This window comes from Ascaphus truei, chromosome 17 (assembly GCF_040206685.1).
Source record: "Ascaphus truei isolate aAscTru1 chromosome 17, aAscTru1.hap1, whole genome shotgun sequence".
NCBI classification, from domain to species: Eukaryota; Metazoa; Chordata; class Amphibia; order Anura; family Ascaphidae; genus Ascaphus; species Ascaphus truei.
In genome coordinates this window covers 29,855,617-29,881,860 of record NC_134499.1, presented here as the reverse complement: position 1 = coordinate 29,881,860, position 26,244 = coordinate 29,855,617, and the positions used below count along the sequence as shown (strand labels likewise).

The following is a 26,244-nucleotide window of genomic DNA, read 5'->3' as shown; positions in this document are numbered from 1 at the left end:
AAAACGTAGAAGGAAAAAAAAAGGATCTCCAGATCATTTGCTACAGAGTTTGACGACGAGACACTATTAATATCTATCTGCTCCAATGGTTTCATGCCAATTGGCATTGAGTCTGATGTTGGGTTGATACTGTCCCGAATTTGGAGGAAATGTCCCAACTCAGGTTGGGTGGGAGAGCAAAAAGCCTACAATTAAAGGGCCGCTTGACTTTCAATACCACTGACTGGGGTTAGTAATGAGCTGTAGTGGGCTGGAGATGAGTAGAGGGAAGAGGTTGTAGAGCGGTCACAGTAGGATAGGAGTGCTAGTCACTGTCATCGATCACCATTGTGCCCGCCCCCTGGTATGGAAGTTGGTGACTCTGGTGACAGGTTTTCCCCACTACGCAGGTGGGATTGGCTGCGTTGGCCCAGACAGAGGTCAGGCCCGGAAGTGCCTGGATGCGGTGGAGATTTACAATGCTGACGGTGACTTCTGGAGAGACGGGCCCGATATGCCGTACCCGCTGCTCTCATTGAGGAGTAACTCCAGCAGTGCCGCGGCCGTGGAAGGAAAACTCTATGTCTGCGGTGGATTTCGGGGAGCAGGTAATGGGTGGGTTTGAGATGGCTGGGATTCTGCCAGCAAAGGGGGTAAGAATATCATGAAATAGGCTAGCGAGGCCCATAGCACTCACCCCTCCTAGGCGTCCCCTGCTCTGCTATATATACACATGCACACGTGCCGACTATAGGCCATGCCAGGTGAAGAAAGGGACCTGCTAACCATCTCATGGCCACGCCTCCACGCCGCCTGCTGTCCCTCCCCAGTATAATCAAGATGCTGCTCGGCGGCAGCGCTGGGTGACGTCATAGAATAGCGCTGCCGCCCTGCAGCGCTTTGTATAATCTCAGCCTAAGAAGGTGATTGGATCAGTGGCTCAGTCAATGACTGAGTGACCTGTGCTGAAGCAGGGATATCCTTCAAACCTGACCTGTTGGTGGCCCTTGAGGACTGGAGTTGCCCACCCTTGATTTATAGCAGGGGTGCTCAACTCCAGTCCTCAAGCCCCCACCAGGTTTCAGGTTTCCAGGATATCCCTGCTTCAGTACAGGTTGGCTCAATCAAAGGCTCAACTGAGCCTCTGATTGAGCCACCTGTGCAGAAGCAGGGATATCCTTCAAACCTGGCCTGTTTGGTGGCCCTTGAGGACTGGAGTTGGCCGCTCCTGGTTTAGAGACTACCTGATAAACTGATAACAATCAGCAGGAATTTTGCTTTTCGGACACTAAGTGTAACCCAGGCAGTGTGCACAGTGAGAGCTGCCCCCCCCCTGCAGTGTCCGGGAGAGCTGCCCCCCCCCCACCTGCAGTGTCCGGGAGAGCTGCCCCCCCCTCTGCAGTGTCCGGGAGAGCTGCCCCCCCGCACAGTGAGAGCTGCCCCCCCCCCCCCGCAGTGTCCGGGAGAGCTGCCCCCCCCCCGCAGTGTCTGGGAGAGCTGCCCCCCCCTACCTGCAGTGTCCGGGAGAGCTGCCCCCCCCCACCTGCAGTGTCCGGGAGAGCTGCCCCCCCCTCTGCAGTGTTCGGGAGAGCTGCCCCCCCCCCTGCAGTGTCCGGGAGAGCTGCCCCCCGTGCAGAGAGAGCTGCCCCCCCCCCCGCGTGCAGGGAGAGCTGCCCCCCCCCTGCAGTGTCCGGGAGAGCTGCCCCCCGTGCAGAGAGAGCTGCCCCCCCCCCCGCGTGCAGGGAGAGCTGCCCCCCCCCCTGCAGTGTCCGGGAGAGCTGCCCCCCCCCCTCTGCAGTGTCCGGGAGAGCTGCCCCCCGCGCAGGGAGAGCTGCCCCCCCCCCCCGCGTGCAGGGAGAGCTGCCCCCCCCCCCCCCCCGCGTGCAGGGAGAGCTGCCCCCCACGCAGGGAGAGCTGTCCCCCCCCCCCCGCGTGCAGGGAGAGCTGCCCCCCCCCCCCGCGCGCAGGGAGAGCTGCCCCCCCGCGCAGGGAGAGCTGCCCCCCCCCGCGCGCAGGGAGAGCTGCCCCCGCAGTGTCAGAGATTAGGAATTTCACTAACGTGGATCTCGCACAGCGGGAACATCGCAGCCTGGGAATGACCCCGCTCGGCAATGCTATGCTGCCCTCTCCGGTGCTGCAGGGGTTAACCCATTTTCTGCTAATCCCATACAAAGCGCCCCCCCCCCCCATTGTTTCAACCATTATGTGAATTACAAGAAAACGTTATTTTAAGTGCGTTTCATTACAGGCGCGGTACAGTATTAGTAGAGGCTTATTCCATTTATTTACAATCAGCAGCGGGGATTAAAGTCTTTTTTCCAAATAGATTTAGGGAAAACAAATAACAGGGGCAGATATTGGGGTTAAAATGTTTTACACATTTGTACATTGCTCTGCGTGTGATAGTGATATACATTGCTCTACGTGTGATGGTGATATACATTGCTCTGCGTGTGATGGTGATATACATTGCTCTGCGTGTGATAGTGATATACATTGCTCTGCGTGTGATAGTGATATACTTTGCGCTGCGTGTGATACTGATATACATTGCTCTGCTGGTGATATACATTGCTCTGCGTGTGATAGTGATATACATTGCTCTGCTGGTAATATACATTGCTCTGCGTGTGATAGTGATATACATTGCTCTGCTGGTGATATACATTGCTCTGCGTGTGGTAGTGATATACCTTGCTCTGCTGGTGATACACATTGCTCTGCGTGTGATGGTGATATACATTGCTCTGCGTGTGATGGTGATATACATTGCTCTGCGTGTGATGGTGATATACATTGCTCTGCGTGTGATGGTGATATACATTGCTCTGCGTGTGATGGTGATATACATTGCTCTGCGTGTAATACTGATATACATTGCTCTGGATACCCAATAATACAGGTATAGATTGATGTATGCACAGCTCACTGAATCTGCCCCAAAGGCTGTTCTGTGTAACACAAATATACATTGATCTGCATACTGAGATGAGTCGCTCTGTGTAATACACGTGTTGCTGTTCTACTGTAGGGAGAGGGAGAGGGAGAGGGAGAGGGAGAGGGAGAGGGAGAGGGAGAGGGAGAGGGAGAGGGAGAGGGGGAGGGAGAGGGGGAGGGAGAGGGGGAGGGAGAGGGAGAGGGAGAGGGAGCGGCTCAGTGAGTAAAGACACTGACTTGCACTGCGTTTGAAGCAGAGGAACCTGGTTCAATTCCTGGTGTAGACTCCTTGTGACCTTGGGCAAGTCACTTTATCTCCCTGTGCATCAAGCACCAAAAACATAGATTGTAAGCTCCAAGCACCTGAAAAATGTCTCTGTAAAGCGCTATGTAAAACTAGCAGTGCTATACAAGAAAATGCTATTATTATTTATTATTATACACATACACTCGTTGCTCTGTATAACAGATTCGCATTGTTCTGTGTATAACAGACATGTTGCTCAGTATTACACTCTTCTGCCTCTAATGCAGATAACTGTAATTATGTGCATAATACAGAGAGGTACGTTATGCTGCATGTAATACAGAGATACATTGTTCTACAACAAGAAACAAAGAAGTCCAGAGAAACATCCAATGTGACAAAAATACGCAGTGAAATACCTATATATCTCTTGAAACAGGGTAATTTAGTTAACCCTTTGGCCAAAGCATATAAGCCTGCGAGCCACTTCAAGGCATGACCAATTTGCAGGTCCGAACACTAACTGATTAAAATGCTCATTTACCGCTACAGTTAGAGGAAGAATGATTGCATTGGATCTGTCCCAACCAGCTGCATGAAAAGAAATCCTGCTTACTTGGAAAGTGGGGAGGGGCGAGCTTTAACCCTGGTTGCGAGGAGCCACTAACCTCCAAAACAGCTGTGACCAGCTGGAAGTTAACAAACACACAGATACCCAGCAGGCTCTCAGAAACCCCCCAAAATTATCACAAAATATACATGCATATATATGTGTCAAAAGGAGTGCTACTGGGCGTGGCTGTTTTGGAGGTCAGTGGCTCCTTCCTCTCAGGGTTTAAAAGATCGCCCCTCCTCACTTTCCAAGTAAGCAGGTTTTCTTTTCATGCCGCTGGTTGTGACAAGTTCAATGCTAGGACCATTCTTCCTCTAATTATAGAGGTAAAGAAGAATTTTAATCAGTTAGTGTTAGGACCTGCGAATTGGTCATGCCTTGAAAGTGGCTCGCAGGCTTATACGCTTTGGCAAAAGGGTTAACTAAATGACCCTTATTCAAGCGACATATAAGTATTTCACTGTGTATTTTTGTCACATTGGATGTTGTATTCTATTGTATTGTATTTCTTTATTTATCTAGCGCCAAAAGTGTACTCAGCGCTTCACAAAGAATACAGTACAGGGAATTATAATTATACAATAAGTGCAGCAAAATCAGACAATAGGAAAGGAAATCCCTGCCCCGAAGAGCTTACAATCTAAGAGGTTTAATGGGAAACTTACAGAGACAGCAGGTGAGGGAGTAAGTGCTGTAGATGGCAGTGCTTGGTCACAATGTGTGGTAGGAGTGACTGAGTGTGGGACCTTAGCCATGAGGGCAGGCTGTTGGGATGCTTGATTTGTGGGGTAAAATTTAAGGAAGGTTGCTGTGGACTTCTTTGTTTCTTGTTGTTGTATACATTTAGCCACGCCCAGTAGCACTCCTTTTGATACATTGCTCTATACATAGTACACATCAGACGTATGTATGTGTGTATATCTTTATTTATATAGCGCTATCCATGTACACAGCGCGTCACAGCCGTAACAAATGTGCCATAATAATATAACGTATAATGGGAACAAGCACATCTGAAATAAAAGTAACAATAGGAAAAGTATTCCCCGCCCCGAACAGTTTACAATCTAAGTATCGGGTATTAATCCCCATGCGCACATTTATACTTCTCTATATTACTAGGGTAAGGAAGTCCTCACGGAGTGTTTATATAACTTTGCGGTGGGGATTTTGCACCCTGGTGCTGGGAACGCAGTTTTATATACCCAACATACACTGACCCCCTAATTCCCGGAGCGCCTGAGTGGCCTGTGAAGTTTAACCCCGTCCGCACCGGAGTGGCACGTGAAGTTTTGTTCTGTTGGGTCTAGAACTTGGCTCGTGTCATGGCTGGTATGGGGCGCACACGGCGTTGCCACCAGTGCTGAAGCAGGGACTGGCTGAGCCAGGGCTATCCTTAAAACCTGACCCGTTAGTGGCCCTTGAGGACTGGAGTTGCCCACCCCTTGCTTTTAATAGCTCCTCGCCGCTCCCCCAACCGGTCCGGTTCCAATGATTCGGTTAACCCTCTCAGTGCCCGCAACACATTGCAATTGAGTCAGCGGGAGTGCGCGTGCGTTAAGGATGTGAAAGAGGAAAATATCAAAGGCCGCCACCCATCCTCTCACTGATCCGGTACAGGAAAGTCCTGTGCCCCCCCCCCCCCCACCCCGCGGCAGGAAGCCCCTTTGATTTCAACATCTGGGGAACAGATGATTACAAAAAAATCCCAAAAAAAACATCAAGGCTACCAATAGGGTACAGGACGGAAGCAGTTTCCATACAAACCGCGTGAACAGAAGTTCATTGCTGCTGAAAGGGAGGGCGGGCTCGGAGGAAGCCCTCTTTCTCTAAAGAGTAGTGGATGCATGGACCGAGCCTAGATGGGGGCGGTCGCTCATGCTGTCAGATCATTAAAATAAATGGCTTTTCCGGGATAGAAGCGGTCCGTGAAGGAAGTGAGGGACCAGAAGGGGTGTGAGTCTTCACAGCATCATAGAGAAAAGAGCAGACAGGGCTGACCATGGGGGCTTTGTTTTTGTTGCATACCTGCGTTTTGAATGGCTGATGAGGCTGCCGGCAGGGAAAGGGTTATTGGGCCCAGGATTGGATGTCTGTGGGTTGCATCACTACCCAGGCGCGGTAATAGCAGTGCAGATAATTACACCCTTGCTTCAGTGCACAGTAAAAAATACCGTGTGTTACACGTAACCATCTCTAGAGGGAAATCAATGTCAAATCATTGCCAGCATGGCAGATCCATCATGCAACAAACAGTCCCCAAGGAATACTCAGGTAATACTCAGAGAAGGTAGTGAGAAATACCAAGTAAATACCCCTGCACTGCACCTGTATTATAACAACTCCCCCTAGTGCCGACACAGCTCTGTACCACTAGCAGAGGAGGCGTTCACGGTGACATTCCTACATTGGTGTCCAATCCGCACCCATGCAGCCTCTCCCCTATCGGTTTTAATCGCTGTTCTGTAATTCAGTGTCGGTTTCAAGGTCTTTCGTATTTCTAAAAACGCACATTATGTATGTTACGGTGGGTAAAAAAGTGGGGGAAAAACCTCCACCGTACAGGGCACAGTAAACAAATATCACGTGTGAGCACTTTCACATGTCTCAGACGGGTCTGCCGCCCTGCTGTTCCCCATTATCTCTTAGCATGCAGTGCTTCCACTGCAGCCAGGGATTCTGGGTAATGACATGCAAATGAGCACACACTCACTTTTTGCTTTTTATCCATTTTAACATGAACCCCTCTAAGCGTATGCTCGCTGCATTACACGGCTTTTCAGCACAGCCTGGGTTACAGGAGTGCAGCGCCAGTAAAACGGACATAAACCGAAAGGTGACCGTGTGCTCATTTGCATGTCGTTTCCCAGAATCCCTAGCTGCAGTGGAAGCAATGTATGCTAAGAGATAGTGGGAAACAGCAGGGTTACAGAGCTGTCTGAGACGTGAGAATGTGCTCACACGTGTTACGTTTATTTACCATATTTATAAACCTAACTGCAGACTGCACAGTGCCGTGAACATATTATACACTGCGCTTTATTCCTTAGGGGTTGCAGAGACTCCGACAGTTAAAAGGCAGTGAAAAACAAACAATGTTATCGATTCGCGCGTAAATCTATTAAATAATATTATATAATATTGATATAGGTGAATAATATTCCCAAACAAAGTGATTTATGGTGTCTAATCAAAATAAATCAAATCGGGAATTTTGTGCTTGTAAAAGTAAATATACAAACAAGCTCAATCAGGCGCTGCTCAACCTGTGAAGAGGATTACTTTCTGAATCCACGTGATTCTTAGCAGTCCAGAGGGGTCAGGGAGCGCAAATACATGTAATAAAGAAAATAATGTACAAATTGTGCAGTATGTCTTTCAATGCTGGGAGACGTATTCAAAGAAATACTGCACAATTTGTATATTATTTTCTTTATTACATGTATTTGCGCTCCCTGACCCCTCTGGGCTGCTAAAAGACCGTTAAAAGGCAGCAGGCGTCTCACATTCTCACTTTTTGTCTCTTACATAATAGGAACCTGTGGATATTCCGTTTTAACTTGTACACCTCTTGCTGCCGGGGAGGCAGCTTTTACGCCTCACCTATAAGTTTTTACAATAAAAGAATAATGGCTCACTGGTCCCTAATGAGTCAGATTCCCTGCTTAATTCTTGTAGGGTGTCAGGGGAGATGTTTGGAACAAACCCAAGACAAGTAATGGGAACAAACGAAGAAGACCTCAATATAGTCATTTCAGGTGGTCCCAGCGCGCACTGCTGTTTTGGTACCTCACCATCTCGTGCTGAGATAACGAGGTCAGGGATGGAGATTGCCAGAAGATGTCTCTGAGTTCAAAGCACGGCCAGACTCTCAATGGTCCCATGAAAGGAGGAAAGCAGTTAGAATTTACAAAGAGCTCTGTAAAGGGATTTATGTTCACACTGAATGTGCTGAAGGGGAGAGCCAAGGAGCTGGGTACCCTCTGCCTGCCGCAGGGCCCAGACACGCTGCCAGGTAGGAATCTAGATATTACTTTCCAGATACCATGTTGTTCTGCACATAAGCAATAACATATACATTATTCTATAGATATGTACACTGCTATTTATATAGGACAGGGGTCTCAACGCCAGTCCTCAAGGACCGCCAACGGGACAGGTGTTACGGATATTCCTGCTTCAGCACAGATGGCTCAGTCTTTGCCTGAGCCTCTGATTGAGCCACCTGTGCAGAAGCAGGGATATCCATAAAACCTGCCCTGTTGGGGGCACTTGAGGACTGGAGTTGAGACCCCTGGAATAGATTCTTCCTTTTAGATGGCTGAGATACATTGCTCCAAAGATGTTAGATTCATTGCAGGTTGTGCTACTTTTTAAAGAGGCAATCCAAATATATATATATATATGATTTAATATACAACCTTTGATTACCTTTATTGAAAATGAATTACCTAAGCTGACGATCGAGTCGCTCTCCCGTAATCGATCAGCAAAGACCCTGTTTCCCAGGGTTCACTAAATGGATTCCTTTCCGTTTCAATCCTTCAGACAGTGTAACTCAGCAGCTACAATGTATCCTAATATCACTACGGTAACAGTATCTATTGTTACAGTTTGTAGCTCAAACTGCTGGGAATATTAGCAACAAATTATCACAAACAGGGAAGTGTCGCAAAGATCTTGCACTGCTGGGGAAATGTGCTGCTATAGAAATCAAAGGATGCTTGGTATATAAAAACTCATTAAAATGGCATTAAGAGTTGAATATTTTTTTTTAAGTAGTAATAATTATCTAAACTCCCACGATCGATGGTTCCCTGCAATGAACTTTACTTATTTTGAAAATGTGAGTGAAACAGTCATATCTGTTATTGTCCAATATACCTTGTTTACTATACAACACCATTGCAAGCTCTCTTTTGTTTTTCGGGAGAAAAACACACCGAAGTGGTTTTAAAGACACATACTCCAGAGGGTCCATTAAAGTGCTCCCATCAGAGAGAGATGGATCACTGATATGCCATTTTAATCTAGAATAAATCTGTGAGTGAGACCAACACATTTATTTGTAGATAGAAATACACGTATATTACTGGCTACACCATTATTTGTATTTTTTATTTGATATATTTCATCACCTGATCAAAAGCGCTCCCCTTACCTGGAAGACGACATGTTACCTGAGGAGACCGGAAATAGAATGAACGGGTACCAGAGCAAATAAGGCTGTGACATCGTCAAAAGGGGGAAGAAATAAAAATGGCGGTGGGCCGGACATATCTCGAGAAGAAATGCCCATCGTTGGGCAGGGGTGGTACTCAACTGTACTCTAAAACAGTGTTTCCCAACTCCAGTCCTCAGGGAACCTCAACTGGTCAGGTCTTAAGGAAATCCCTGCTCCAGCACAGGTGGGTAATTTTGACTGACCCACCTGTGCTGGAGCAGGGATATCCTTAAGACCTGACGGGGTTCCATGAGGACTGAAGTTGGGGAAACACCGCTCTAAGCGATATATCAAATGACCAAGACGACCCAATGTAAACTCTGAGTATTCAATCAGAGCATGTGCTGGAGCGATGTGGAGAAGAGAGGTTGCAACCTCAGGGCCTGGGAGATCATTGGGGAGGTCTTCAGGATGACGAGAAAGAGAGGAAAACGCTTGAAAGCTAGCCCTAAAATATCTATTGTTAGTCTAAATAAAAAAGGTATCACCTAATACTGAAGTACTCTTTTACTCGGCACTATCGCCACTGGGCTACGGCTATTTAATTCATATATATTTACAAATATATACTCCGTGCTGTATATGTGTGAGGGAATCTTGGTTGAAGCACTATTTGTTGTGAGTTACAGCACCATTTTTAGGTTGCACAATATTTATTACAGCGATTGGTTGCTGCTAATGCAATTTAATGGCACAGAACACTACAATGAGATGTTTTTCTAGTCTAGCAATTTAAATGTGCAGACCTTTCCAAAATCAAGGTTAACATAACGATACACCGTGACAGAGAGACCAATTACAGCCACAAAATCAACTGACTTGTAATGCTAACATTTTATTACGTTTTATATGAAAGGAACAAGTAAGCCGTGAGAAAACATATACATATTAATAACATTAATAAACAAAGAATTATGTACAAAATTATTAAATACTTTAAACCATTTTGGAAAAAACGACTAAATCAGCATCTTGTTTTACAGATCAGCGAGAAACTCCAGTTAGCGGCGTGAATACTAACGGGGAGAGAGGGATACTGGTGTATTGTACCAGCGGTGCGCAAAGTGTGGGGCGCGCGGGATGTGTTTTGGGGGCGCGGGATGCTGGGGGTTCGTGTGAGGCCTCTGCGACTTACTTAGGCCTTGCCCCCGCTGCCTACTACAGCGTCCGCTGTGGCGGACGCTGCACGGATGGGAGCCCTCCCCTCAATGGCGCCGGGCCCGCTGCGAGGGGGGGCCGCAGCACTGGGGCGAGAGCTGCTCCTGCTCTCAATAGAATTGAGAGCAGGACTCGCGTCGAGTGATTAGGCACGCCCCCCGACGGTTCAGCCAATGAGGGCAAACCTGCCGGGTGACGTCATGGCCGCGCCCCCGTCACTCCCCCGCCACGCCCCCCCCCGGTCTCTCTTCCTGCAGTGAGCTGCAGACCGGGGAATCGGCTGAACGTGCCGCCAATCTCGTGGGCGCACGTTACATCTGCGTTACTGGGGCCTTAGCCTTACCAGGGTTCAGACGGGTTGCTGTGATGTGTCACCATGGCAACGCGGCATCATGCGGAGTGACGTTACACAGTGGTCTTCCCTGTATTACACCACATCTCTTTATTTAAAGCTACATTGCACCGTCCCTGGCTACAAGTAACCACTAGGCCACTTAGGCGTTCGCCTAGGACAGCACATTTTGGGAGGGCGGCGGAAAGGGCGGTAAGCGCAGGGAGGCGGCAGAGGAGGATGGCAGGTGGCAGCGGTGGGGGAAGAGGATGGAGCATGGCAGGAACGGAGCAGGGCGCCAGGAGAGGAGTACATCAGGTGGCAGCAGGAGATGAGGACCGCGGGAGATGAGGATCGCGGGAGTGGTCCGACCTGGAAGTCTTCACTGACTTCGGGTGTCTGCCACTGCTACAGCGCCACTCCTCAACAGTCGTCCTCCTCTGCTCCCGTGGTCCTCTGTCCTCTTCTCTCGCTGCCACCTGACATCCTCCTCTGCTGCCCTGCCCTGCTCTGCTCCTGCTGTCGCCACCGCAGACCACCGAAGAAAGGTAGGCGAGTGGGGAAGGGTTGTGAGAAAAGAGGAGAAAGGTGGGGGGAGAGAAAGAGGGTGTGAGAGAAGAGGAGGAGGAGGGAGAGGAGGAAGGGGGTGAGGAAGAGGAGGGGGTGAGAGAAGAGGAGGAGGAGGGAGTGAGGAGGAGGTAGGGGGTGAGGAGGGGGTTAGAGTATGATGAGAATGGGGATGAGAGAGGAAGAGGAGGAATGGAGGTGAGAGAGGAAGAGGAGGAATGGAGGTGAGAGAGGAAGAGGAGAAGGAGGGGGAGAAGGAGGAGGAGGGGGGTGGAAGAGGAGAAGGAAGCATAAAAAGTTATCAAAGCCTACAATGAATCTAAACCTCTGCAGCGTCAATATGTCTACTAGCATTTTATATAAGAGAAAGAGAGAGAGAGAGAGAGAGAGGAGGAGGTGAGAGAAGGAGGAGGACGTGGGGTGATTGAGGAAGAGGAACGTGAGGGGAGTGGGGGTGGTGTGAGATGAGAGGGAGAGGAGGGGGTGAAAGAATGGGGCTATAAGTTTGGGAAGGGGGGCTGTGTCCATCTCTCGTGTTCTGGGTGACGTATATCTTTTTATCTACCTTAGGTGACGTGATCATTGGAGGAGTACCTCTTATTTTTTTTGTATATAAATATATGGATACATAACATATAGTTAATATATGGAATAGCATGTAGTCCACACAGAAAATGATATACGTTGAATAAAACCCTGGTATGTGACACTCATGTGCACCGTGATGATAGAACTGTGCGGGTGGCTTTGTTTTGCAGATCGGCATGAGGTCATCCTGAAGGAAATCCTGGAGCTGGACCCCTGGGAGAACCAGTGGAACGTGGTCTACGTGAAAGCCCCCATGCACGATAGTTACGATGTCTGCCTCGTGGCCAGGCTGAATCCCAGAGACCTCCTCCCTCCTCCTCGGGACCTGGTGGAGAGGTGAAGGTGGATCGCACAACCACGGAGGGCCATGTTTACCAAGGGGTCTTCAGCCGTAAGACCATGTACAGTGATAACAGGCTCCTTGTGGCACATTCAAGCCAATGGGCTAGACGGTGTCTTCCATCACCGGAAGGTGCCTGATGGCAGATCACTCCTTGCAAATATGGGAATTCCTCTCTGCATTCGCTTTTACATTATATACAGGATACAAATACTATGACGGGTGTTCTAAAGGTTATCTCGCTTGATACCAATGTTGTGCTAATGTATTTTCTGTCGTTGATGGTGGCTGTATTACTGCAAGTTGCCAAGGCCCATTTTTACTAAGTGGTGCTAATCCATAAGACACTTTCCAGCATGTTCACTTGAATGGGTCTTAAAGCCGCACTCCCTGTTGCCTTTCATGCTTTGTTTATTTTTTTGAGGGGTTACAGGATTCTGGAGCTCAACTACGTTCCTTTCAGTTTCCGGGACCCCTTGCTTCCCAAGATACGTACCTGTGTAGGGGGTGCCGATTATCTCTGCAGGGAGCAGCTACAAGGGGGGTTGTTGGGTTAACATAATGGCGGCTTTAAATGTCCCTTGTCTTACGGGCCAATAGGAAGCCGTGACGTCATCCCTTGCGACTTCCCATTGGCCCCGCGGGCGTGACATCTAAACATGAAGGCGATACTGGCACCTCTCCCGGAGGTATCTCGGGAAGTAGTAGGGTCGCCAGGTGTCCAGTATTGAACTGGACTGTCCTGTATTTGGACACTGTCCAGTAAAAAAAATGGAGTTAATACTGGACATGTATGTGTCTGGTATTACCTCTCTGGACATAGTGACCTGACCGACTTGGGGGGCCATGGGATTTCCCTGGGCAGGGCTGTGGCTAGGGGGCCGGGCAGCTTCCGCCATCCTGATTGGCTGCAGCTGGGTAATGCAGCCAATCAGGATGAGGTGTCAGGACCTGAGGGTGGGCTAAGGAGAGGAGGAAACAGCATGGAGTGGAGAGGTGTGTGTGTCTCGAGCGCATCGCACCTTTCACCATTGTGTCCAGTATTTTTGGAGAAGCCGCCTGACAACCCTAGGAAGCAGGGGCTCCCCAGTGCTGAAATTAACTTAGTTCAGCTCCAGAGACCCCCTGCTTCTCCCCTATAAATAAAAAAAATAAGGCAAGAAATGCAACCTAAAGGATCACTTTAATGAGTCTTCCTGTGCTGAAAAGTGTCACCGCATCTGACCCCAAATGTCCTGGTTCACCAATTTGGGACAATTATGTAGAGAAGCACAAATAAGTCAGCAATAATTGTAGGCAGAGCAAACAGCCTGTGACGATCATCAAACTTACGTTTAAAAAGAAAACCCTGTTTTGGGTCATTTTCACACTCGCTGCATTTTTAGAACTATTTGCTGACCGCTTTCTGCGTGGACGTAAACTGGGCCTGTCCCAGATCAAGAAGGGCACAGGGTAACCTTATTGTGCAAGAATGTGGTATATTCAGAATAACGATGAGCACCTAAAGATTTCCGGAGCGTATGGAGCAGAGAACATTGTGCATTAGGGCCCTTATTACTTATTTAGAAGATCCGTCCTTAAAGCCAGACGCCGGGCCGAGTAATTACACTTTTACTTCCACTGGGACTATCCCGTGAAAGGAAATAGCCAGAGAAGCAATGTAATCCCGGGGCTGCTTTTCGAGAACCTGGACCAGTAACGTCCGCTGCTCGACCTCCAACCCGAGGGGGATATCGCGCACGGCGCAGTTTGCAACACACACGGAGCAAACATTTGCACCTGCGTCCGTTTGTGAAGCAGCGAGATCCGTATGAATCTATACATTTGTCGCAGATCTCTTGGAAAGAGAGGCGAATTTATTAGGTGCAAAGAGAGGAAATGTGCACAAATTACAGGCGTAAATTACGTGTACGGGACAATTTTGGGCTCAAAATTAACAAAGTCACCTTAATACACTTGTACACTTGGTACATATACCCTAGATGTCTTTGTTTATTGGTACATTTTTTCAACTTTATGTCCCAAATTCTTCCACGCTGTTTTTATTACCTTGGTGCCGTTATGTAGTAATGAGAAACCAAGATCTAAGAAAAATAAATATTCACCTTCAGGCCAGTTACTTGGATGAGTCTTAAGGTGCCTCGTTAGGTTCTTTAAATGGGTTTGCCATAGAAGCAAAGAGAATAATAAAAACAACTCCTATATCAGCGGTTTCTATTTTTTTTTTTTACATTGTGCCCCTCCCTGCTAGAAAATATTAGTTCTGCGAACCCCTGATTAATAAATCTTATTGCCACTCATCAGACTATCGCTAACATTACAGTGTGACCGATCCCAGGCAGTGTGGTGTCCTGATCTCGTGGGGGGAACACGCGCTTAATAACGCTTCAAACTGCACCTCTGTGTGTTCAGGCAGCGTGGGGGGTATAGCTGTCACTCACTGCGGGAGCTTCCAAAGTCATGCCCCACAATCCCTTGCTGCTGCGGATGCAAAGCATTGTGGGGAGCGCCTTTAAAATCTCCTGCTGTCATTGACAGCTATATCGCCCGAGCGAAGGTGCGGTTTGGGACCTTTGCTAAGTGCGCAGTCCCCACACGGGCTCAGGTACCTGCTACACTGCATGGAATCCACCATTACAGATTTTTCTGGGGCGAACCGCTTGGAGATACCTCATGAACCCCCTTTTGGGAATCCGTGATCTTTATGAACTGGTCAGGAAAGGGAGAAACAATGAAAAATCCGGCATCATCAAATGTGCTTCTGAACCCATTTTGGAGGTGACTGCTGATATAACCAACTTGCTGCCTGAGGGGCCTGAAACTGATCACTAAGCTTGGCCTCGTCCGGCGTTGAGATGGTTAAGGCTTTAGTTGTATTTGTGCTGACAATACACAGTTAGCAGTTACCAGACTGTAAGCTCCTTGGGTCACTGACCTCCTTGCCTGTCGTGTCAGTAGTATGTTAATATTGTAGGTTGCTTTATTGTCTGGTTATATTACACTAACGTATCTATCCTTCATCCTTTGCCTACCCACCCACGGCATTAAAACCAACATGGACTTTACCCTTCCTTGTGAGCTATGTTTTATTTCTAACAGCTAAAGGCACAGGCCTAACACTACCACTGCTCATATCAGAAGGGCAAAGCTTCAATACACCATGTCCAATGAGGGCAGCCATGTTTAAACTGCCCACTCTCATTTTAAAACGTGATAGCATGACTGAATGAAAACGAGCCAGATGTTCACCCGGATTTTAGAAATGAAACGAAAGAAGGGGAATGAATCATTTATTTGGTGTTTCTGCAACGGTTTGGCACATTTCTCGCTGCCTATCATCAACCTCGTTATCCTTGGCATCTTTCATTCTTCTTTTATTAAATCAGCCTTTCCAACGACAGGATGATAACTGGTTAATAATTAATAATCCTTCAACAGTCAGTCAGCCACCCGGTGCAGAGAAATGTTTGTATATACAGTATATAGGAACTGTCGCACTTTTTAAGAAAAGAAAAAAAAAAAGCATTTCAGAGACACCACAGCCAGGCCTTACTCCGACATGCCGCAGGGCTGTGTCTGCCTTACTATTTACATGGACTAATAACAAACCTTCTTATGTACGCAGCGCTGTACTGTACATAGAATTTCCCAGCCCAAATTCCTGCCCTGGACAGATGCAAAGAGACACAAAGGAGATAACGCTGGGATTGAGAATGGATGTACCCACTTCACAGGATGTAAGGTTACCGCTGGACCATATGTCCAGCCCGGCCCAGGTTCATTGAACGGTGCTAAGTTTAAGCACGCCTTGTCTCCCATAATGAGAGAAAGTGGCCAGCCTCGGCGAGCCTGGATCAGCCTCCGTTTCCTGGCTTTCCTTGAGCCTCCACACGATGTGCGGAGGGATGTTTTCCCCCGGTCTCTGTAGACGAGTGAATACAATGCTAGCATTATAATGACCAGAGTCCAGGAGGAGAGAGCTACAGTCCGGGGCGCTCAGGCACATCTGCACAGCGTCAGGGGAATTAAGAACGAATGCCGGGATAATAACTGATGAATGGAAAGATAAAAACAGGTGGAATCCCCCCCCCCCCCCCCCCTCGCTCGAGCTTGGCTCTCGATGTATAGCAATGTCTGCCTTTCCCTGGATGTGTTTAAATCCTTGGCAAACATAACTCTGAAACAGTTGAATGCTCAGACTTTTTCACTTGGACTCTCCTACTCGCGGAGAGCCAGATGCACTAAGATCTGTTCAGCTATTTACGTTAGGTTCATTTGTAACACTTATTAACTAAAGAGAAGTATAGAACGTTAACCCAGTGCAAGGATCCGTGAGTCTCGCTACCCTCGACGCGCTTCCTCCTTACCTCAGCCCACTATCGGGTGCCCCGCGTCCCCCCGCCTCCTGCGCGCGCGTCACCTGGGCCATCTACCAGCCGCCGGTCTACGGGCACGCGTCACGTGCGAGAATTAATGCAGACTCCTCTGGTCCCGCCTCCGGGTTGCGCCGACGCGGGGGCATCATTGGCACGCTACGTGCACGCGGGTTGCGCGCTCTACACGTGCAGGTACCGCATCACCAATCCCCGTCAGTAAACCTTCCCACACCTGTCTTCTGCACCTCTTCAGCCAATCACAGTAGGCGCTCCAGATGCGCCCACTCTTGCCTTGTCCTCATTGGTCCCAGTATGCCTTATATGCTCAGCCGGCCCACTGGTTCATCGGCTGAGCATAAACCTTCCACGTGCGAAGTGTTCACTGCTGTCTTGCCTCCACAGTCTTGTCGTGCTTCCTGATCTTTGCTCCTGACCGTAGCTATTCCTCCGGACTCCGATCTTCTGTTCTCCTGACCTCGGCTACCTACGACGATCCGCACCTCTCCATCTCCCGACCTCGGCTACCTACGACGATCCGCACCTCTCCATCTCCCGACCTCGGCAAAGTACCACGACGATCTGCACCTCTCCATCTCCCGACCTCGGCAAAGTACCTCGACGATCTGCACCTCTCCATCTCCCGACCTCGGCAAAGTACCACGACGATCCGCACCTCTCCATCTCCCGACCTCGGCAAAGTACCACGACGATCCGCACCTCTCCATCTCCCGACCTCGGCAAAGTACCACGACGATCTGCACCTCTCCATCTCCCGACCTCGGCAAAGTACCTCGACGATCTGCACCTCTCCATCTCCCGACCTCGGCAAAGTACCACGACGATCCGCACCTCTCCATCTCCCGACCTCGGCAAAGTACCACGACGATCCGCACCTCTCCATCTCCCGACCTCGGCAAAGTACCACGATGCTCTGCACCTCTCCATCTCCCGACCTCGGCAAAGTACCACGATGATCCGCCTCTCTCCATCCCAACCTCGGCAAAGTACCACGATGATCCGCCTCTCTCCATCCCAACCTCGGCAAAGTACCACGATGATCCGCCTCTCTCCAATCCAGACCACGGCTAAGTACCTCCTACAATCCGCTACTCTCCAACACCGACCTCGGCAAGTATTACTGACCATCCAGCCCTCTCCTACCCCCACCCGGCTATCTCGACGAATCTACACTCCAGACGCGCCCACGCGGCTGTGGGTTGGTGTAATATCAAGTCCCCACCTCGGCCTGGCGGTCACGCCTTGTTTGTGGTGAGCGCATCGTTACCCCCAGTTACTACTTGATATAATGTATGGTTGTATTTTTCCGTCCGTTAGTGCTAATTATATGCAAGAGAGGCGTTTCCTCTATCATCACACATCCATTAAAGGGTGTTCCGGTTAATGCAGGGAAATAATGCTAAATTATACCGAAAGGTGGAGCTATTCCCATCCACAATTTGAAATATGAGAGAAGGAGGGAATGAGAGAGAGATAGATAGAAAGAGGGATTGAGAGAGAGAGAGAGAGAGAGAGAGAGAAGGAGGGATTGAGAGAGTGAGAGTGAGAGGAGGGATTGAGAGAGTGAGAGTGAGAGAAGGAGGGTTTGAGAGAGTGAGCGTGAGAGGGATTGAGAGAGTGAGACAAGAAGGGATTGAGAGAGAGAGAGTAAGGGAAGGAGGGATTGAGAGAGTGAGAGTGAGAGAAGGAAGGATTAGGAGAGTGAGAGAAGGAGGGATTGAGAGAGAGAGAGAGTGAGAGGAGGGATTCAGAGAGTGAGAGAAGGAAGGATTAGGAGAGTGAGAGAAGGAGGGATTGAGAGAGAGAGAGAGTGAGAGGAGGGATTGAGAGTGAGAGTGAGAGAAGGAGGGATTGAGTTAGAGAGAGTGAGAGAAGGAGGGATTGAGAGAGAGTGAGAGGAGGGATTGAGAGAGAGAGAGAGAGAGAGAGAGAGAGAGAGAGAGAGAGAGAGAGAGAGAGAGAGAGAGAGAGAGAGAGAGAGAGAGAGAGAGAGAGAGAGAGAAGGGGGATTGAGAGTGTGAGAGAGAGAGAGAAGGAGGGATTGAGAGAGAGTGAGAGAAGGAGGGATTGAGAGAGAAGGAGGGATTGAGAGAGAGAGAGAGAAGGAGGAGGGATTGAGAGAGAGTGAGAGAAGGAGGGATTGAGAGAGAGAAGGAGGGATTGAGAAAGAGTGAGAGAAGGAGGGATTGAGAGAGAAGGAGGGATTGAGAGAGAGAGTGAGAGAAGGAGGAGGGATTGAGAGAGAGTGAGAGAAGGAGGGATTGAGAGAGAGAAGGAGGGATTGAGAGAGAGTGAGAGAAGGAGGGATTGAGAGAGAAGGAGGGATTGAGAGAGAGAGTGAGAGGAGGGATTGAGAGAGAGTGTGAGAGAAGGAGGGATTGAGAGAGAGAAGGAGGGATTGAGAGAGTGAGAGAAGGAGGGATTAGGAGAGTGAGAGAGAGGAGTGAGGGAGAGAGAGAGAAGGAGGGATTGAGAGAGAGAAGGAGGGATTGAGAGATAAAGAGGGATTGAAAGAGAGGAGGGATTGAGAGAGAGAATGAGGTATTGAGAGAGAGGAGTGAGGGAGAGAGAAGGAGGGATTGAGAGAGAGAAGGAGGGATTGAGAGAGATAAAGGAGAGAAAAGGAGGGATTGAGAGATAAAGAGGGATTGAGAGAGAGGAGGGATTGAGAGAGAGAATGATGGATTGAGAGAGAGAGAGAAGGAGGGATTGAGAGAGAGAAGGAGGGATTGAGAGAGAGAAGGAGGGATTGAGACAGATAAAGAGGGATTGAGAGAGAGAGAAGGAGGGATTGAGAGATAGAATGAGGGATTGAGAGAGAGGAGCGAGGGAGAGAGAGAGAATGAGGGATTGAGAGTGGGGAGTGAGGGAGAGAGAAGGAGGGATTGAGAGAGAGAATGAGGGATTGAGAGTGAGGAGTGAGGGAGAGAGAAGGAGGGATTGAGAGAGAGAAGGAGGGATTGAGAGAGAGAGAAGGAGGGATTGAGAGAGATAAAGGAGAGAAAAGGAGGGATTGAGAGATAAAGAGGGATTGAGAGAGAGAATGAGGGATTGAGAGAGAGGAGCGAGGGAGAGAGAGAGAAGGAGGGATTGAGAGAGAATTAGGGATTGAGAGTGAGGAGTGAGGGAGAGAGAAGGGGGATTGAGAGAGAGGAGGGATTGAGAGAGATAAAGGAGAGAAGGAGGGATTGAGAGAGATAAAGGAGAGAGAGAGATGGGGAGGGATTGAGAGAGAGAGACAGAGAAGGAGGGATTGAGAGAGATAAAGGAGAGAGAGAGAGAGATGGGGAGGGATTGAGAGGGACAGAGAAGGAGGGATTGATTGAAAGAGAGAGAAAGAGGGATTGAGAGAGAGAGACAGGAGGGATTGATTGATTGATTGAGAGAGAGGAGGGAGGAGAGAGAGAGAGGAGGGATTGAGAGAGAAAGAGAGAGACTGTTGAAGGAGGAACTAAGAGAGTGTGAGGATTTCCATTCTGCTGGAGACAGTAAAGGACATGTATATGGGAGTAACGCCACCTTTTGGTAACACATACATTACACAAGCCATGTTATTTAAAGCTAATGCAAAGCAGTGTTAATTAAACCTGCCGTTAAGACAATGCTATTGTTTTTGTATATAATTACCTTTGTGGGTACGCGTTACACTCATGGAAAATAACTACAGTAGTTACAAATTTAGCTAACCTGACGTTATTTGCCTTGATTTAACAGCGCTTAGTGCACCTGGGCCGAAGCCACGCTCAGTATGCGGGAAAATGTCTTCGCCTCGCTCTGGAACATCTGGAACCTTTATATCAATCATCTCAAACAGCTTTTTTGGTGCAAAGTTAAGTGCATGTAAATCTCATTTTAAATTGCACTTGTGCGCGCCTATGTACTAAACCAGGGGTGCTCAACTCTAGTCACCAAGCCCCCCATACCCTCCAACAGGTCAGGTTTTCAGGATATCCCAGCTTCAGCACAGGTGGCTCAATCAGAGGATCAGTCCAAGACTGAGCCACCTGTGCTGAAGCAGGGATATCCATAACACCTGTCCTGTTGATGGTCCTTGAGGACTGAAGTTGACACCCCTGTTCTATATAAATAGCAATGTACATATTTATAAAGCAGGGACTGATTGAGCTACCTGTGCTGAAGCAGGGACTGATTGAGCTACCTATGCTGAAGCAGGGATATCCTGAAAACCTAACCTGTTTGGGGGGGGAGGGTTCAGGACTGGAGTTGAACACCCACGGTACTCAAATATGTACGAAATTCCTCAATGGGCGTAAAAAATGTGGGTCTATTTCACAACTGATAACCCAAACAAATAGATCACTAGCAATGTTTAGATGGGACGGATACTATGAAAATGTGCCTAATAGACAAGAATTAGGGCCTCATGCAGTAAGCGACGATTATGTGAAATCGGCAAGCTTATCGATTAGTCATGTTATTGGCGTTTTTCCCTCTCCGTATGCAGTAAGTGCCGAATACATTCAAAATCAACCCGAAAACAAATCCGCCCACTCTCACGATGATGAGCCGATCACACACAGGTGTATCGGCGTGCGTGGCGGGGTGCTGTTAGGTTGCACAATCACAAATCTTGCTGAATCAGGCGAAACAAGCATGTTTTTGATTGCGCGCCATATTTAAAGGCAACGTGTACTGCTAATCATTCTCTGTGTTGTTGGGAGTGAGAGAGAGAGAGAGACGCACAGAGCTGGACGATTGAACATTTGCATATTGACTGAGAGACTTGTTGTGTATTGGGTGAGCTTTGTCCATTGTTGTTTTGTTTACATCTTTGTCTTGTTTTATATGTGGAAGTGGGTCGTGTGATTGCCTGTACATTTCTTGTCTGTTTTTTGTGAGTGCTGGAAGTATGCCCGCAAAGCGTGGGAAGAGTGATGCTGGTGGGAGTGGGAGTGCTACTCGTGGGAGTACGCGTCGGAGTGAACGTACTGTTCAGGGGAGTGATGTTGCTGGTGCACCGAGTGGTGTTGCTGGGAGTGGGAGTGCTGTTGCTGGGAGTGGGAGTGCTGTTGCTGGGAATGGGAGTGCTGTTGCTGGGAATGGGAGTGCTGTTGCTGGGAATGGGAGTGCTGTTGCTGGGAGTGGGAGTGCTGTTGCTGGGAGTGGGAGTGCTGTTGCTGGGAGTGGGAGTGCTGTTGCTGGGAGTGGGAGTGCTGGTGCTAGGAGTGTGAGTGCTGGTGCTAGGAGTGTGAGTGCTGGTGCTAGGAGTGTGAGTGCTGGTGCTAGGAGTGGGAGTGCTGGTGCTAGGAGTGGGAGTGCTGGTGCTGGGAGTGCTGCTGGTGGCGCAGTTGCTGATGGGGTGGATGGTGGTGGCGTGCTTGCTGGTGGCCAGCTTTTGGAGGCTCTTCCATTGGAAGAAGGAGAGTCCAGTCAGCACCAGCCAAGCTCTGACCCTAAACCTGCTCGGAAAAAACGTGTGGAGAAGCCACGTAATCCTCGCTTCAATGACCAGGAAAATAGGGCTCTTGTCACTGGCATTCTGGAGCACTATGACAGTATATATGGACATTTAGTAGGTAAGTGTAACTTTACATTTATTATTCAAATACATGTGATCCTAGGTCATCTGAGTTTTGTTCATATGCAAATATGGGTACACAATATCTTTCTATGTTCATTAGTGTGGAAACACAGCTTTTTATCATGCCTTACAAGGACAAATAAACACAGGCGGTCAATTTGCCATAACTGCATACAATATGAATGCAAGCTTGCTTACATGTATAGGTTTAGTAGTGAATGCTCATGTGCTGCACATATTACACATAAAACAGCATGTTTGCTATCACTTGGAACAGCTAGCAGTGTAGGAAACTGGTGCTTATATTATTATTCATTTACCTCATATCTTTTATATGTTTTTCAAGGGCGGACAAGTGCAGCAAGCAAAAAAGAAATGTGGGACACAATAGTCATTGGTGTCAATGCCTGTGGGAATCGTGTCAGGGACAAGTATCATTGTCGGAAAAGATTTGATGATATTAGGTCCAAATTGAAAAAGAAAATACAAGACCAACGCGTGCATGCTACTGGCACTGGAGGTGGGCCCACACCACAACGTCTCATATTGACTCCATTGGAGGAGCTGCTTCGGCCAAAATTACTTACCGTCGTCGTGGAAGGCTTGGCTGGTGACCGTGACATTGGAATTTATCCGTCACAATTTCCAGCAGGTGATAAATATTACTGTACTAGGCGTGTCGTTGCTTACAGTTATTTTGCATAGTTACACTGCTTTTTATACTGTCTTCACAATATAAGCATACCTGCATCTATATATGTATATGTCTGATTCTGTATATATATATCTCAAAATAGACATATATGTAGTAGTCCTACTAAAAGCAGTAACTAATATAGCACGTGCCATTGCGTGCTCATTTACATGTGAATTCCCAAAATGCATAGCTGCAGTGGAAGCAATTGATGGTGGGCGAAGATGGGGAACAACAGGGTAGTACACGTGTAACACATGTTCATGAGAAATTATTAGTAGCTACAGGTACAGAACAGAAATATGTATCATATTATTGTGTATTTTATTGATTTTACTCCGACAAACATGACATTACTGCCTATTTTAAGCATGCATCAAAGAAATTGCATGTAACGGCCTACAAACATCACTGGCACTAACACATCTATAGTTGCTTAAGAAAAGGTCCATTTTTGCTTTATGTCATATACAGACAGCATAATGAGGCACACGTATCATATGTTATGTCATTGTTTTCATAACTTAAACACTGCAGATGACTACTTAGCTCATCTACCATTGTGTTAAAGCAGCTGCAATTAATATCTCATCACAGCATACACTTCAACAGAGGGGGTGGGGTTCAGCACACACACTAATTACAGCCTCATTTCACGGTCAACTTAGTTCACACCATTTGCACCTGTTTCAAGTCATTGAAAGGTGTGGCTGATTAGGCTTTTTGGGGAAGGGAATACCTTTCTTACAACCTGAATAGCACAACTGAAGTTAATCACACTCATTGGAAAGCTTAACTCTAGCTACTAAATGCCCCAACAACTCATTACTTATCAAAGCGTACGTCACACATTAGTTCACTCATATCTATAGTTGAACTACTATGAAAGACACATTATCACACACTGCATGTGTTGTCTTGTTGAGTCACAGCCACATTCAGGTGTGCCACATCTTCGATTAATGTACCACACATATCCTCTACCAAAAATAACACTTTTTGCAATATGACCACCTTCATGATAACTATCATGAGATGACCATTCACAATGGTTATGTACATTATGATACTGATATCACTACACAACATATGATTTTTATGTACTCATTTAATCTATTTATCCTCACGCATTACTGCAGAAACATAGTATGTTGTATGTTAGGGAACTCAAAACTTCTAAGTACACAGGCATGTACATTGTTATTACAACTATTTATGTTCACTTTCACACACACATTTTCGGTTAAGGAACTGATGTTGTTAGTTAATCATAAATACAGAACATACAATAAGTGTTTGTTCAATATTTACACATGTAAATGTAAAACTTATGTTATTGTTATATATAGTTGCCCCTGGAGGACATGTGTCACCTGAGATGGAACAAGTGTCTTCACCTGGGTCAGCCAGCTCAACACTACTAGAAGGTGAGTGTATCATTTGCTGGCCATATAATATGTGCTCTTCTATATGTTATGTTGTCATGTGCATTATTTGTTTTGCACATCTTCTTTAAATAGGATTACTTAGTGTCAGTGAAAATGAAGTGTAAGGCAACTTGTATTGTGTTAGTGATGTTAATTATCATGTAGGACTTCTGAGTTTAGAGCAACTTTTCATTCATTCATATTTCATACTGAGTCCAAACATTATTCGTAAGTCAAGGTAGTTTTTAATGAGGTTATAAAACGTATGCTAACATGTTAGGTGTTACTTAGGACACAGTACAATTACATAGTAACACAGCATACATTAACATGCCATTTAATAATGTGTACATTTCTTTTTAGAACATCATGGTGATGAGGATGATGAGTATGATGAGGATGACGCCACAGAAGAGACTGAAATACAATCATGTGACCATGAAGAGGTGCCAATAGAAACTGTTGTACCGCCAAATCGTCCATCAACTTCCACATACGATGCAATTGTAGCTTCAGAGGGAAAAATAGTGGACGCAGAAAATCGTCGCCATTCAGACATGATGACAGTGCTGGAAAGGATGATTGGACTGCAGGAAGAAACAGTATCACAATTGGCACATCTCCACAGAGTCTTCATTGAAGTGCCTAAACAGTTGCAAAAAATCAACACCTCATTCGAAGCATTAGTTGTTCAGCAAACACAAGCTAATTACTGGAGAATGACTAATGTACCACAATTCAACACCTCCCAGCCAGGATCTGTTCATGCAGGTCAGTTTTCACCACATTCATCTGATATTCATTCACCAGGCCCAAATGTTACCGGTCAAGTAGCAGACATTGCTGTGCAGGTTCCTGACGACATACTACCGCTGCCATCTGTACAAAATCAGCAGCTGACACCTACAAAGGAGCCCACAAAAACAAAATACAAGCAGTTACTACTGACCAGTTTTTGGTCAAAAACAACAAAAGACACACATGAAACAGACCAACCATCACTTGTGCAGTGTCTACCAACTTGCTCACATGTGTCACTGGGCACAAGCCCTGTCCGTGAACAGTCACTACCCAAAAGCCCTGTAGGTGAGTCGCTGCCCAAAAGCCCTGTAGGTGAATCACTGCCCACAAGCCCTGTAGGTGAGTCACTGGCCACAAGCCATGTAGGTGAGTCACTGGCCACAAGCCCTGTAGGTGAATCACTGCCCACAAGCCCTGTAGGTGAGTCACTGGCCACAAGCCCTGTAGGTGAATCACTGCCCACAAGCCCTGTAGGTGAGTCACTGGCCACAAGCCCTGTAGGTGAACAGTCACTGGCCACAAGCCCTGCCCGTGAAGTGCCAGAGGCCACTCAAAGTGGCTCTGTTGTGCCTAAAGTTGGTGGCAAAAGAAAAAGGAAAATTCAAGAGACAACAAGCAGGCCTGTTACTCGCTCGCAAAAGGAACAAAAAAAATAAATGTTATAATTCAGAAAATATGTGTTTGGCCTTGTTTTGTTGACTTCAGATTATCTAATTACTATTGTATGTATGCTGAAGACTGTGTTGTTTCCAAACTTTCAACTATGTTCTTGTACACGTGAAGGTTTGGAAATGTTAACACTCATAATTAATTGTGTTATAAATATTTATGTTGTAATCGTCTGTTCAGTAATGGTCCACCAGGAGCCAGTTGCTAAGTTTAGAGAAGCTGCCATTGACTTTGCAGCAAAACATTGCATTTGGGTGTGTTAATTGATGTAAGAATTGCATATGCATATTAGTCACATGCAATTATTAAAACACCTAAGTAAGTGCAAACATCTTTCTTGTACGTGTACAGCAGGATTATGTGTAAATTATTACTTACCTTTGCCTTGCTTGGCCATTGTAATTTTGTCCTTTAATCAGTTGTGTGTTCGTTTCTATAACATCTCAGAATGTATAATAATATATATACACACACACACACACACACACACACACACACTGAGTGAGTGTGAGTGTGAGTGTGTGTATATATATATATATATATATATATGTATATATGTGTATATATATATATGTATATATGTGTATATATATATATGTATATATGTGTATATATATATATGTATATATGTGTATATATATATATATATGTGTATATATATATATATATGTATATATGTGTGTATATATATATATATATATATATATATATATATATATATATATATATATAT

General features: G+C 47.0%; 2 protein-coding genes across 4 annotated transcripts in view; both read left to right on the top strand.

Moving 5' to 3' along the window:
• KBTBD12 (kelch repeat and BTB domain containing 12) overlaps positions 1-15,049 on the top strand; it is a 31,741-nt gene extending 16,692 nt beyond the window's left edge. For all 3 annotated transcript variants that reach the window (XM_075574569.1, XM_075574570.1, XM_075574571.1), the window contains exons 5-6: positions 390-587; positions 11,815-15,049. In XM_075574569.1, coding sequence (XP_075430684.1) covers positions 390-587; positions 11,815-11,984 — 368 coding nt within the window. In that variant the 3' untranslated portion in view covers positions 11,985-15,049. The remainder of the gene's footprint in view (positions 1-389; positions 588-11,814) is intronic.
• Positions 15,050-23,440: 8,391 nt separating this feature from the next.
• On the top strand, positions 23,441-25,501 carry LOC142468494 (uncharacterized). Its single transcript, XM_075575095.1, has 2 exons — positions 23,441-24,041; positions 24,405-25,501. Exons 1-2 carry the CDS (start codon positions 23,945-23,947, stop codon positions 25,496-25,498), a joined length of 1,191 nt encoding a protein of 396 aa, XP_075431210.1. The 5' UTR covers positions 23,441-23,944; the 3' UTR covers positions 25,499-25,501.
• The last annotated feature ends 743 nt before the right edge of the window (positions 25,502-26,244 follow it).